General features: G+C 39.0%; 1 protein-coding gene across 1 annotated transcript in view; it reads right to left on the bottom strand.

The window, feature by feature from the left end:
• The window catches only part of LOC123869471 (zwei Ig domain protein zig-8-like), a 73,077-nt gene that overhangs the window by 7,602 nt on the left and 50,657 nt on the right, over nt 1–14,818 (bottom strand). The window contains exons 2-4 of the mRNA XM_045912394.1: nt 12,255–12,347; nt 5,683–5,891; nt 3,950–4,160 (exon numbers count right to left, since the gene is read on the bottom strand). Of these exons, the coding sequence (XP_045768350.1) occupies nt 3,950–4,160; nt 5,683–5,891; nt 12,255–12,315 (481 nt within the window). The 5' untranslated portion in view covers nt 12,316–12,347. The remainder of the gene's footprint in view (nt 1–3,949; nt 4,161–5,682; nt 5,892–12,254; nt 12,348–14,818) is intronic.

The raw sequence follows: 14,818 nt of genomic DNA, 5'->3' as shown, positions 1-14,818 counted from the left end.
TGTCTGTCTGTCTGCTACCTTTTCACGGTGTCGGTCCATCCGTTCAACCGATTTTGATGTGGTACAGAGTTAGCTTATTCCCACCGACGACGATAGGCTACTTACTTTTTGACACGAAAAATCAAACAGATTCCACGGGATTTTTAAAAAACCTAAATCCAGGTGGACGAAGTCGCGGGCATCAAGTAATAGTAAAAAGATAACTTTCATACCGAACATTAATTTTTAATACCAGAAAATCAAATTTTTACAAAACCTAAATTCCCACGCAGACGAAATTGCGGGCATCCTCTAGTACTTTAAAAAAAAATAACAAAAGGGAGTCAAATCTTCTACAACAGTGGGGGCGAGGAACAATTTTCCTGCAATGACATAGTGCCGCTGTGGGCATACTATACTGCGCCATACTAGGCGTTAACACAAGAGCCACTCGGGGCCTGACCCATACTGGGCGTTAACACAAAGAGCCACTCGGGGCGTTCAATGATCACCAACGTCTGGTGCCGAGACTGCATAGCCAGAGACTTGAACTCCAGAGACTAATGCAACGAATAATCGCGTGCAGCAACCGCAAACTGCGCGATACCGAATACGGAGATTAGCGCAGCGCTCCGTCATCACTGCCGTACTGTGTAGAAACGGACTCCCCGAACACTTAAGATAAACGAGCGTATATATATCACAAACTTGTAAAAACTTCCATAGCGCGAGTTAGGACTTTTGCTAATAAAATGTTATTTATTAAAGTTTTTTAGATTCTGTTTTTTTCATCGTTTACGGAATTGTAATAGTAAATTGAGTTTGTTGTGAAAAAAACATAAAAATGGATTCTTTAATTACTTTTTGGTAATTTTATAAACACATTGTTGAATCTGGTGACGTTTATTTATTTTATGTAAACCAAATTAAATAAATTTATTAATTTTAACATTAGTCATTTAAATTAAAATATCTACATAAAGTTTTAATAAAGTAATATTTTTTAACCGACTTTAAAAAAGAAGCAAGTTTTTTCAAGCAAGAATTTTACCTAATATTATTTTTTTGGTTCTTGGTCATACCTACTAGTCTAAAAATTACGCGTGGTGTATCAGTTGCGCCAGCGCATAATAGCAATAGATTGCATTGATTAAGTAACTTTAACACAAGTCTGTACATGGATGGGTGTATTAGGTATGGACCGAGTGCTGACTTTAGTGGGACATAACATTTAGCATCCGAGTTAGTTATTGTGTTCAAAATAATAAAGGCCTTTTTGCTGAAAATAAAGCTTACTTTGGGTTGCTTCAACAACATTCTGCTCTGCAGATGGGCATTGCGCCTAAGAGAATATTGAAAAGATTTTCTATTGGGTAAGTAGCCAATATTTGCTATGAGATTAGCTCTTTGACATCGCTCGAAGGTAAATAAAGGATTTTTTTCGGATGACGAGAGGGAAAACAAATAATACCAATTCTTTCTAGAGTGCGTAAGGGATTTTACGTTTCGCCAACGTTGATAAAATTCGTATTCGTGGAAACACATCGTCACAACTTACAATATTAAAATAAACCTATAATGGACCTTGATCTGAAATAATAAGGTTCCTTCCACAACTGATTTAATTTGGTTTCCGATGGTTTCCGCTGGCTGTAGATGTATGGGCGAACTTAAACCTTAAAACAAGGGACGTGAGTTTGATTTTATTTGAACGTTGAATTCGCTCGTTGAATTTCGACGCTCGAATTCTATCAACGTTGGTGAGGTGTAAAATTTTACACTAATTAGCCTGCTGGCCTATTTGGTATGTTCGGAGATAGGTAAAGGTAAAACCATTCCTCTTACATCAATATGGATATTATATTTTTTAGAGTTCCGTACCAGAATGGTGCCAACGGGACCGACAGACAATTACAGATAACATTGATTATTATTATTCCTGTCTGTTATCTATAAGTAATTAATATAATAAAGAGGTAAAGTTTGTAAGAATGTTTGTAGGGGGTAATTTCTGGAACTACCTACTGAACCGATTTTGAAAATTCTTTCACCAGTAGAAAGCTGCATTATTCCTGAGGCACATAGGCTGTATTTTATTTCGAGAAAGAGATCGATAAATGTCGATAAATTATTACTTAGCAACATTGTTATTTATTAAAAATTTGTATGTGTGTGTATAATTCGCGACAGGTCGAGATGGCAATCGGGGAGGTGACACCCCGCACATCCCTCGTGCTAACTCGGTGCGGGATAGCGCGGGTGACGTGCGGCTGTGTGGGGCGTCCCCCCACCTCATACCCCAATTGCCATCTCGACCCGTCGCGTACTATACTTCGATAAAATAACAAGGAATCTTGCTAAGCAACTTTTCGAAGATGCCAAAAGATTGATTTTATATTAATTTCGGGTGTAAATCGTCAATTTTGAGCCTCAATAGCTCAACCGGTAAAGGAGTGGACTGAAAACCGAAAGGTCGACGGTTCAAACCCCGCCCGTTGCACTATTGTCGTACCTACTCCTAGCACAAGCCTGACGCTTAGTTGGAGAGGAAAGGGGAATATTAGTCATTTAACATGGCTAATATTCTTTTTTCAAAAAAAATAAAAATATAGTAGGTAGGTAGGTATAATTGGATTATGCCTACGATTTCGTTCGCGTGGATTTTGGTTTTTTAAAAATCCTGTGTGAGCACTTTGATTTCCGGGATAAAAACTTTCCTATATCAATTTCCGGGACGCAAGCTACCTTGTGCCCATAGAAATCCTTTAAACGGACGGGGTTCGAAGAGTCCCGTGGGAACTTTTTGGGTTTCTGGGTTTGGGTCCCCGGGATGTAAGCCCTTACAGCCAAATTTCATCAAACCTCTCCTTCTATACCAAATTTCATCAAAATCGGTTAAACTGTTGGGCCGTTAAAAGCTAGCAGACATACAGACAGACAGACAGACACACTTTCGTATTTGTAATATTAGTAGGTAAGTAGATATTGATATATTGGTAATATTAGGTAAGTAAATGGTTTGGCCATGTATTTAAAATGATAAACTGACAATGACATCCATCATAATTCTTCGGTGTCTTGAAGGTAACTACTGTAATTAAGCTAATATCGAACCTATGTAGGTACCTTCCTGTCTATGAAATACTTGCTTTCACAATAAGTAAATAGGGAGGTAAGTACTTAATCAGAGTAATGGAAGCGTGGAATGGAATTTTTATTACGCTGTGATAAAATAGAATTTGTCGCAGATTTTTTGTAACCACTTCCCATATTGGTTATTTGAGCCAGTTGACTTCAAAGGTACTCGTATAAATGGACGAAGAATTTTGCTTTTATAATTCTTTTAGATCGTTTTTCGCTCTAGGTCTTCGTTTTTAGCGTCGTACCTCAAAAAGAAAAGGAACCCTTACCGGATCACTTGTTTGTCTGTTCGTATGTCCGACTGTCGCGTCTGTCAAGAACCGTGTAGGGAGCCTATAGGGTACTTCCCGTTGACCTAGAACCATGAAATTAGGCAGATAGCTTTGTCTTATAGCACAAATAAAGCAAAAAACTGAAAATCGTTTTGTGGTTATATCACAAAAACATTATGAGTGTTATTTTTTGTACAATGCTACAGAACCCTTGTGTGAGTATGACTTGCACTCGACCGGTGTTTATATACCTAATATTAAGTAGAACATAACCCCCCCTCAGAGGACCAATGGACCAAAGGTGCGCCTGCCTACTCGAGGACTGGATTCTTTTAGGACGATAGATTCCCCGTGTATATCGTCCGAAAGACTTAACTTATAATGACCAACCACATAAGAGGAAATTCCCGTTCGAGGTTTTGATTTCTGCGTCAACATCGAACTTGAGCTCAAACCTAAGCTACGAGCTTAAAGCGATGGCACTCATTCAGGAGGTGCTAAACTTTTTGCCAGGTGTCTGAAGAGCAGAAGCATCCATCATGAGGTTTACCACTTACCTACTATATTAAGATACACCGCGTGCCCTATAGGCGGTGTGGTTGAGATCTGGCACTCGTACTGCCCGGAGTCTCTCTTCTGTGGGCTTCGGATCCTCAGCGCCCACTCTTCGGAGCGAGGCTTGTGCTGCGCTTCGAAGCGCTGGTCTGATGTATACGTGTACCGTCCCACTGTCAGTAGGTGGATGTCACGGTGTCGCACCCATGAGACCTGAACAGAAAAATTTGATAAGTAGTAGCATAAGTAGTAGTAGTAGTTTCATAAGTAGTACTAAGTAGTAGTAAAATGCATATATTTTGAGAACGCAATCGCCATTTAGCTTGATGTGTCAACTGTCATGTCAAAAGTACGGGATTAAGGACTAAAATCGTACTTTTGACATGACATTTGACATATAGAGCAAATATTATGGTGTGTGCGTTCTCAAAATGCACGCACGATATATTCACGGAGCCATTGCAGGGAGCTGATCTTTTTGACCTAATCAAAGTGTAACACATTCAAATCGATCTATTTCTAATATCATAAATGCGAAAGCGTTTGTCTGTACTCTGTATGTCTGCTAGGTTTTCACAGGCTAACCAAGCTTACCAATTAAACTAAAGCCGCAAGTATTTCTGTGGCCCACACAAAGCCACACGGCGCAGCGGGATATCATGCAAAGCCGTGAAGCGTCTACCTACTCGTATGTAAAGCCTATTTAATGTTTCACTTCACAACAAAGGGCTCTCGGTGCTTGCTATCTGGAGATTGTGATTGGAATCCGTGATGGCTGAGGCCTGAGCTATGTATTTCATGCTATACCTACCTACTGGTATACGTACATCATTCTATATTGTGAATAAAACTTTTTTAAGAAGCCCTGACATTATCAAAATATATTCAGTGCTTTCGAAGACGGTTTACTTTTTTCTTTAATTTCATAAATAACCATTTTTCACAATTCAATTTGTTTTGTGTGAGATGGCTGAAAAGATTTTGATGGAACTGTCTCAGACAAGTAAAGAACTAGCAAGGAGTGGATGATACTTTTAATCTCGAGAGAGCAAAGGGTTCCAATGGGATTGTTGAAAGTTTTTGTTATCCTCGCCGCCAAAGTTGCGAACATAAGCATGCTTGTACCCTTGTACCAAATAAAATACGAAAAATGTTCCTACATATCGAATTTTCTATAACATATTTATGTTCATAGCTTACTTATGTATTAAAATAATATATCGTAGGTTTGCTGCATACGAAATGGGGAAGAGAGCACAGCTGCCAAATTTCGACTGAAAATGCATAATAGAATATCATACGGGAATATTCGCCATTTCCATATCCTTTGAAACATTTATTATAACCGTAAAAAGAATTTGTAAAATATCATTTTGCGAGGTTACCCGTAATCGGCATATTGGTGGAATATATTTTTAAATTGACGTTATTTCTCAGGTCTGAGTGGCATACCTATCAGAGATAACAATTTTTGTTTATTATACTCGGAAGCGTATTCGAAGTCCAATTGTGTACGAATAATATTATATTATTGCTTCCACAAATTAAGTCTTTTTCCTTTTAAAAAATTAAAATTCTTTTCCACAAATCAAAATTAGGCCTACCAAGAATTAATTTTTGGAAATTCCATCTCTAAGGTGTTAAAAAGAGTATGCATATTCTTTAAAAAAGATGGCAAAATGCGTCAGAGGTGCCGTCAATATGAAAAAAGCTTGGTAACAGTAAATGAACTAACAGTACGATTCTGAAGATTCTTCACTTTGCATAACAAAGTGACGGGGTGTCCAACTAGGCCGGTCACGTTGTCCGGCGTGCTAGGGTCGAAGTATGGCGCCCCGGGGGTCTGCGGCCAGTCCTCTAAGAACTCTGTACGGAACCGGCGGGAGGACTCGGAGACCGTGCTCTGGTCCCGCGGCCGATTGCTACCGCTGTCCTGACGACATACTGCAACAAGTGAAAAATTATGCATTACTAGAGGATGCCTGACGACTTCGTCTGCGTGAATTTAGATTTTTATAGATCCCGTGGGAACTGTGTGATTTTCTGGGATAAAAAGTAGCCTATGTCCGTCCCCGGGATATAAGCTAACCCTGTACCAAATTTCCTCAGAATCGGTTACACTGTTGGGCCGTGAAAAGGTAGCAGACGGATAGACAGACAGACAGACAGACACACTTTCGCGCTTTATAATATTATTAAGTATGGATTAAACACTAGCTGATGCCCGCGACTTCGTTCGTGTGGATATAGGTTTTTAAAAATCCCGTAGGAACTCTAGTTTTCCGGGATAAAAAGTAGCCTATGTGTTAATCCAGGGTATGATCTATCTCCATTCTAAGTTTCGGCCAAATCCGTCCAGTAGTTTTTGCGTGAAAGAGTAACCAAACCTACAGACATACACACAAACTTTCACCTTTATAATATTACTGTGTGTGTGTGTGTGTCCACGATTGCAGCACCTCTTGGAGGCTCTGAGGTCTTTGCTGTAGCCATCTCCCCAGGGTTTTAGGGGTAAGGACTAAATTTCCATGTCCCTTCCAGTTAGGTTAACCCGTTTCCATTTTAAACTGCATTATCACATACCTACCACTAGGTGATATTGCATTTTGACTGTATCTGAGTTTAAAATAATTAAGTAAGTAAAGGTTACTTTCGTAATTACTAGGAATTCATTAACTTTATCGTAATTACATTGACAGCCTGGTCACAAACACATCCTACATATTAGAAACCTATCAAAACTTTGTCGCCCTCAAAGGAATAATAATAGGTCACCCTCGTCATAACTTTGTCCTGCTAGGCCGCTAGTGTAGATTGAAGTGTAATGAAAGCAACTATACTAATATAATACAGTAAGAACCCACTTTACTTAAATGAGACTGGGCAGGTCATGACGCCGTATGCCAGATGACTTATGGGTGAAATCTGCTTCTTTCTGGAAGAGCTGTATTGTGAACTACGTTATTGTATAGATACCTATAATGGGTACAAAGTATTCGATTCAACATTTTGATTGTGAACACCTTTTTGGGTTTCCTTACCCGAAAGATGCTAATGGAATTCTATGGATTCGCTTAGCGGCCGTCTGTCTGCCTGTCTGGCAGCAGGTTTTAGCTCGTGAACCGTAATATGTTGAAAGATCACCTCACTGGTCAAGTGCGGATTGGCAGACTTCAACACCTTGGATAACAATTCATGGAAAACTGACACGTATGCAGGTTTCTTTACGATGTTTTCTAAGTACTGTAACGACCCTACATTTTACACCAAAGTGTTACAAAATAATATTTAAAAAAAAAAAAAAAAAATTAAAATTTATTTTTACTTCAATTTTATCAAAATCAGGTCAGTGAATACTTGTAGACATGTACTTACACATATGAACATAATATTAATTTTTGAATTTTCGAAAAGAGGCAAACACCGTTTCGCATGTCGGTGATGCAGAGACGCGATCGACCGCGGTCGAATTGCGTTGGCGAGTGATGTGTGCGCGGGCGTCGTAGCGCTCGGAGCAGAGTCGAAATCAGAACGTGAACGAAGTAGCTCGCACAGCGGGACCGCGTGCATTTGCGTCGGCGGGCGGTGCCTGCGCGGACGTCGTAATGCGCGGAGATAATTAATTTGTTTAAATTCTGTACTGGGGCGATACATAAAGTTTATATTAAAGAATACTGAGTTGAGACTCGGACCAAGTTAGTGTTTGGAGAGAAACATTCTAAGCAAACACTCGAATAGAAGGGACCACTTTAATTACACAGATATATTTGTTATATAGGGGCGATACCTCCTAAGATCTAAAAGCGATTTATGTTTGAACTGTTGACGACGTGGCTGCTCAGGCGGGGAGAACCGCGTGTCCTCCGGATGTTCGGTGATCTTTGCTTGAGATGGCTTTCGGTGATATTAACTAACTATCTGACATATGACAGAGCGCGTTGGAAGAAACTTATGCGAGGGAGTACCCTGGTGCCTTTGATGCTTTGTCAATCCTAACTAAGGAGAGCCCTAGTGTCTTGGGCGCTTTGTGAAACCTTTGCTGAGATGATTCTAATGTGCTTTAATAACAGACTGACCACAGAGGGCAGGTAATGCTGCTGTTCTGTTTGTATTCTGACATTTGTTGGAATACTTAACCGCCTTGTGGTGGTTACCCAATATCAATAACATACCCATACAAAATAACGCTAATGCATATATACTGAAGGTTGGGTTAAGGCCTGTGGATATTCCCGCAGTGAGTCTGACCCGTCCTTGAAACCTATTACAGGTCTGTAGTGGGAGGGCACCACTATAAAAATGCTATTTCAGCTTTGGCTGCAACGTGGGATCATAAGTGGCACGCACCACTTCCTATAGTATGCTTGCATACGCTGCGCTGTTTATATGGATGATGACGTGTGTGGGGGGGGGAGCTACTGTTCATTGGTATTTTATGTGCCATATTGATCTCTTGATTTATCGAGGGTCCCAGTATGACGATGGGATACCAAGGGAAGGCAGAAGCTCACCGTACGTGGCGTGGTGGAGCTACGTACCATCATTCACTCTAAACCCCTTTTACGCCAACTGGAGCGAATGATGCCGCACACAACTTCTTCCTTTCGAAGGAAGAAGCACACTCACACACACACGTCTAATAAGTAGGGCTCTATATGAAGTGTTGTCTTGTAAGAGCTGTCTCATGATCCTTTCATATTTTAATGCGTTCCTATGCGGAACACATATTTTAATTCTCGAACCAGCATTTGTCTTATCAGACCAAATACTAAATAAGTATTCATACACAAACAACACATTTTCAATACTCGAACTCAGTTAGCACTGGCGATAGTCTTACAGGACCGAATGCATGGGAGATATTATACGCAATCACACATTTTCAATACTTGAACTCCGTAAAGTCGTTTAAGTCTGATGAACTCATTATTTCCGACGCTCTAAAAGTTCTTGGTTTACTATGGACACAACATCACAAAGGGTCCTACCGCTATACGATACACGTGCCACTTTAAAGAAATTGTTTTAAAATGTAATCTTTAGAAAGATCCGAAGGAAAAATAGGGTAGAGTTTTTTAGGACCCCGTTAGTTCAGTTACAGTACTTAATTGCATTAAAACGGACGTAACTCCGAAAAATGGATGGAACCCCGGACACTTCCTAAGACTAAGAGGCCGACGCGTCTTAACCACTTTACCACTAGGCTGTCACCGCTTTTTGATTACCCATAATAAACGCTATTTATTTATTGAACATTAGAGAATGCCCGCGACTTTGTCTGCGTGGATTTAGGTTTTTAAAGATCCCGTGGGAACTGTTAGATTTTCCGGGATAAAAAGTTGCCTATATCAATCACAGGGACGCAAGCTACCTCGGTACAGAATTTCATATAAATCGGTTAAGCAGATGGGTCTTTAGGAATCCCGTGGGAACTCTTTGATTTTCCTCGATAAAAAGTAGCCTTTGTCCGTCCCCGGGATATAAGCTAACCCTGTACCAAATTTCATCAGAATCGGTTAAACTGTTGGGCCGTGAAAAGGTAGTAGACAGACAGACAGACAGTCAGACAGACAGGCACACTTTTGCATTTATAATATTAGTATGGATAGTATGGATAACAGTCCACAACAACAAATCTAATCACTTCTTTAACAAGAGCTACCACTCCCTAAAAAAGAGGGTATTCATAAAATATTATCGTAATAATGTTCGCCATTAAAATCGTAACCGAACAAAGGATCCTCTCATTTTATTTTATAAGCTACATGGGTCCCGAATTAATAAGGCTTTACTACAAATAATGTTCAAACAAAATAAACATTCATCCCTACAAATTTTCAGAGAACAAGTTAGACTGGACGTTAATAAATACCTCCCTTATTAGTCTTTTAAATAAATATTTTGTATCCAAATGCTCAATTTATTTGTCAAGCCTTTGCCCACGATGTTCTATGATTTTGGTAGTTTTTTCTTGTGTCTTTGAATTCCTCCCTTCTTAGTGAAGTCATACGTTATGTTATTTTAAGATAAAGTTGCTACCTAGTGGTGAAAAAATGATTAAAATTGGTTTCAGATTTTATCGATTACAAACACTGTCGATTTATCGATTAGTGTTGATACCAACAAGTGTTAATTAAAAAATTTTAACACCTCCGACAAGTGAAGGTTACAGTAACTAGAAAAGAGCTGATTACTTTCAAACGGCTCAACCGATTTTCTTGGATTATAGCTAAGAACACTCTTGATCAAGCCACCTTGCAAACAAAAATAAACTAAATTAAAATCGGTTCATTAGTTTAGGAGCTACCTACGATGCCACAGACAGATAGGTACACAGATACATACGTCACATTTATAACACCCCTCTTTTTGGGTCGGGGGTTAAAATATATACTTAGAACTATATAATAGGTAATAGATTATTATGTCAAAATCGGATGATAATAAATTAATCGTCAGGGTCATAAACTTATTACTTACATTACTAGGTATTTGAGCTTGAATAAAATTAATCATGTTACAGTAAAGATGGAAAGAGGCGACGTGGAAAATAGACGATCCCCAGGGAGACGTAAATCCGGAGATTGTCATCGGTTTGATTAAGCGTTAAATTTTAAATCATAATTCCTGCGAAGTGATACTTTGCAGTGATGTGAGGCGAGGATTTCACGAAGTGTTCAACGGATGTCAACACCACGTCAACTTACATCGTAACTCTAGAAGCGTTGTCTTTCTGTTGGTTACTTTTTCATGGTCAAAGTACTGGACACAGACCTTTTGTCTTTACTAGCTGAACCACCCTGGCTTCATCATGATCAACCCATTTCCGCCCCACTACTGAGTACGGGTCTCCTCTCAGAATGAGAAGGGTTTAGGCCATAGTCTGCCACGCTGGCCCAATGCGGATTGGCAGACTTTACACACCTTTGAGAACATGGGGAACTCTCAGGCATGCAGGTTTCCTCGCGATGTTTTCCTTCACCGTTAAAGCATGTGAAATTTAATTGCTTAAAACGCACATAACTGAAAAGTTAGTTGTGCGTGCCCGGGATCGAACCCCCGACCTCCGATTAGGAGGCGGATGTTCTAACCACTAGGCTATCACAGCTTTTTACCCTGGCTTCGCTCAAGTGGAATTTATGAAAATCGATGTTAAGGGATGGAATTTTCAAAAACCTGAAATATTTAAGTACTTAAGTATCTACTTCTTCATTTTTACTCGAAAGCCCATAAGTAGCTGTAAGCAGAACAGTAGGTATTATTTTTCCAAGAAAATTTTCACCATCATGTAATTAACAGAACAGATCACGATGCTCACAAACCTATTTTGCAGAGAGAAAAAAACGGTCGAGTGCGATTCGCACTCGCACACAAAGGGTTCCGTATCATCGTACAAGAACAATTTTTTAATTTTCATGGCAGCCAATTTGAAATATTGATTATTTTTGTCATAGCGGAAATAAAAATACACATTCTGTGAAAATTTCAACTCTCTACCTATTACGGTTCACAAGATACAGCCCGCTGACAGACAGACGGACGGCCGGAGGGACAGTAGAGCACCGTCCGCGTCGGCACTCTTCGGGTTCAGAACTCTAAAAAGAGCTGTAGATAGTAGAATCTTAAAATGTGGGAAGAAAACACGGAAAATGGATGATATTTGGCGGAACGTAAATCCCTGGATTGTCACAAGCTTGATTAAGTGTTAAATTTTAATTTATGATCCTCGGCGGAGACGGGCGTGGAGTGACGGTTTACGACATGCGCAATCTGTGACAAGTCGCGAACGTAAACATTACACTTTTGTTACAACAAATGGAGGAAAACCCGGTCAAGTGCGAGTCGCACTCACACGCAAAGGGTTCCGTACCATCGTACAAGAAATAACTTTTTTAATTTTATTTGATTTTCAGGGCGGCCATTTTGAAATGTTTAATATTTGTTGTTATAGCGGCAATAGAAATACACATTCTGTGGAAATTTCAACTCTCTACTCTAAATTATGGTTCACGAGATACAGCCCGCTGACAGACAGACGGACGGATGTTTAGAGTCCCATTGGCACCCTTCGGGTACGGAACCCTGAAAATCAAGTAACTAGTAGGGTCACCTACTAGTCACTTTCACGTTACGGTCTATTAAATTTAATAAACTAAAATAATCTCCACGTACAGGGCACGTTCACCGAAAATTTGCACATAAATTCTCATGTTCCTTACGTACAGGGGCGTTGCATAAAAGAGTACATAAGATACAAAATTGCTCGCGGCGGTTCTCGGAAACGAGGGTAAAGTGCGTATAACTCACCAATAATGCACGAGAGAAAATGGACCGTAAAGAGGCAGGCGGCTGGAGCACGCGCCATCATTCACAGCCCCTCGGGGAAAGGGTTCATCGTTCCTGAAACAAAGACCACGTTAATAACTCCTCAAAGACACCTTTTGGTCTTTTGTTTCGACTAAATAAACAAGACGCCGAATAGAGTGCATTATGTAGGTCGCAGTAACGTTAGAGAGATTATTTTCGACAACCTCTTTGGTTTACAGCAATATTTATACCTTGCTTTATGACGTTTCTAAATACCGATAAACCGAAGAGTGCCCATTGGCAATCTTCGGTTTATCTAGTCACTAATTCCCATAAATAATTCCCATATACAGGGTGGTCAAAAAGTCGTGGATCAAACGAAATAGGGAGATAGAGGAGGTCATTTCCAGCAAAAAAGTTTTCTACAGCATGGCCATATTTAAATTGCCCTAAGAGTTATGAATATTTTTGGGTTTTTTTAACAAAATACCAGATTCTCTTACAATTAGACTAATTAAAAAAAAAATGAGATAAAAAACAATAAAACAAACGATGTTGTGTCATTACTAGATAATGTATCAGCACTACAAACCTTCTATTGAGGCTCTGGCTATCAAATTACAAGAGCAATTAATTTTTTTCCAAAACTTTTAAAGCGTTACCAAAAATTAAGTGTCACTTTAAAAGCGCACTGTGAAAAAAAAAATGTACTACGAAAAAGTGACCCTGTATCAGAAAAACTTGCAGATTTAATGCCAATTTAAATGAGGTATAACACATTACTCTTTGTTTCGTAATTCTGGTATTATAATCGTTTTTTCATATCAAGGTGCAAATTTCAGTAGATTAGTTTAATTCAAAATAATTTTGAAGATTATCATGCTGCTAGTTAAACTGCTAGTTTTTTGTACGTTGGAATGCTAGAAACATCACTGTGCTTGTCACACTTTTTGTGAAAAGAACAGAAACTCTTCACTACCACCACGTGCCAGAACTACCCAGAACGCCTTCTTTTCTAGGAAACAAAAGGATAAAAAAAAACTATGCCTCTCTTTCACATCCTTCCTTATTCCAACAATGCAAATAGAAAGGATGATTAGTGTGAACGAGAGGCATAGTTTCTTTATCCTTTTGTTTCCTAGAAAAGATGAACTACTTGCAAGACGGTCGTTCTGGGTAGTTCTGGCATGTGGTGGTAGTGAAGAGTTTCTGTTCTTTTCACAAATTTTAAGTGTGACAAGCACAGTGATGTTTCTAGCATTCCAACGTACAAAAAACTAGCAGTTTAACTAGCAGCATGATAATCTTCAAAATTATTTTGCATTAAACTAATCTACTGAAATTTGCACCTTGATATAAAAAAACGATTATAATACCAGAATTACGAAACAAAGAGTAATGTGTTATACCTCATTTAAATTGGCATTAAATCTGCAAGTTTTTCTGATACAGGGTCACTTTTCCGTAGTACATTTTTTTTTCACAGTGCGCTTTTAAAGTGACACTTAATTTTTGGTAACGCTTTAAAAGTTTTGGAAAAAAATTAATTGCTCTTGTAATTTGATAGCCAGAGCCTCAGTAGAAGGTTTGTAGTGCTGATACATTATCTAGTAATGACACAACATCATTTGTTTTATTGTTATTTATCTCATTTTTTTTAAATTAGTCTAATTGTAAGAGAATCTGGTATTTTGTTAAAAAACCCAAAAATATTCATAACTCTTAGGGCAATTTAAATATGGCCATGCTGTAGAAAACTTTTTTGCTGAAAATGACCTCTTCTATCTCCCTATTGCGTTTGATCCACGACTTTTTGACCACCCTGTATATCCCATTGGATATGCCAAGGTGCAACTGACTGACCAAAAGCATTTATGAGTGATGTAACTTTGAAATTCGATTTTGACCTTGATATATAGGCAGCGAGCTGCTGAATTCAGGCGATGTAAGACTTGGCTTGCGGAAGTCTTTGATTTTCCGGGATGAAAAGTAGCCCATGTTCATCCCCGGGATGCAAGCTATCTTACAAAATTTCGTCAAAATCCGTTGAACGGATGGGCCGTGAAATCTAGCAGATACAAAGACAAGACAAACAGAAACTACACTTTCGCATTTAAAATATTATTAAGTTTGGAAGTTATTAGTTATTACCTACCTATGGATTTTTTATAGAAAAATACCAAATTTTCTTGAAAAATAACGTATGAGAAAGAAAATGGACCGTTAAGAGGTCTGGGTCCCCGTCATCGCTCACAAGCCCCCGGGGCCAGGGGTCATCGTCGGTGGAACAAAGCCAGCGTTAATAACTGCTCAAAGGGACCATCTGGCCTTTTGTTCTCAGTAAATAAAGTAGACTCCGAGCTGAATGTAGATCATCCCGGGTAAACGATTGCAGATTGCACTAGTCAAAGCTATTCTTTTAGAAAAATACATCTAGGTATATCTTGAACTAATTAACAACAGGGATAAAAATACAAAGTTTACTAGCTAATGCATCGCGACTTCATCCGCGTGGATTTAGGTTTTTAAAAATCTTGTGGTAACTCTTGATTTTTGACATAAAA

Source organism: Maniola jurtina, chromosome 11 (genome assembly GCF_905333055.1).
Source record: "Maniola jurtina chromosome 11, ilManJurt1.1, whole genome shotgun sequence".
Classification (NCBI taxonomy): Eukaryota; Metazoa; Arthropoda; class Insecta; order Lepidoptera; family Nymphalidae; genus Maniola; species Maniola jurtina.
This window is presented reverse-complemented; position numbering and strand designations above follow the sequence as displayed.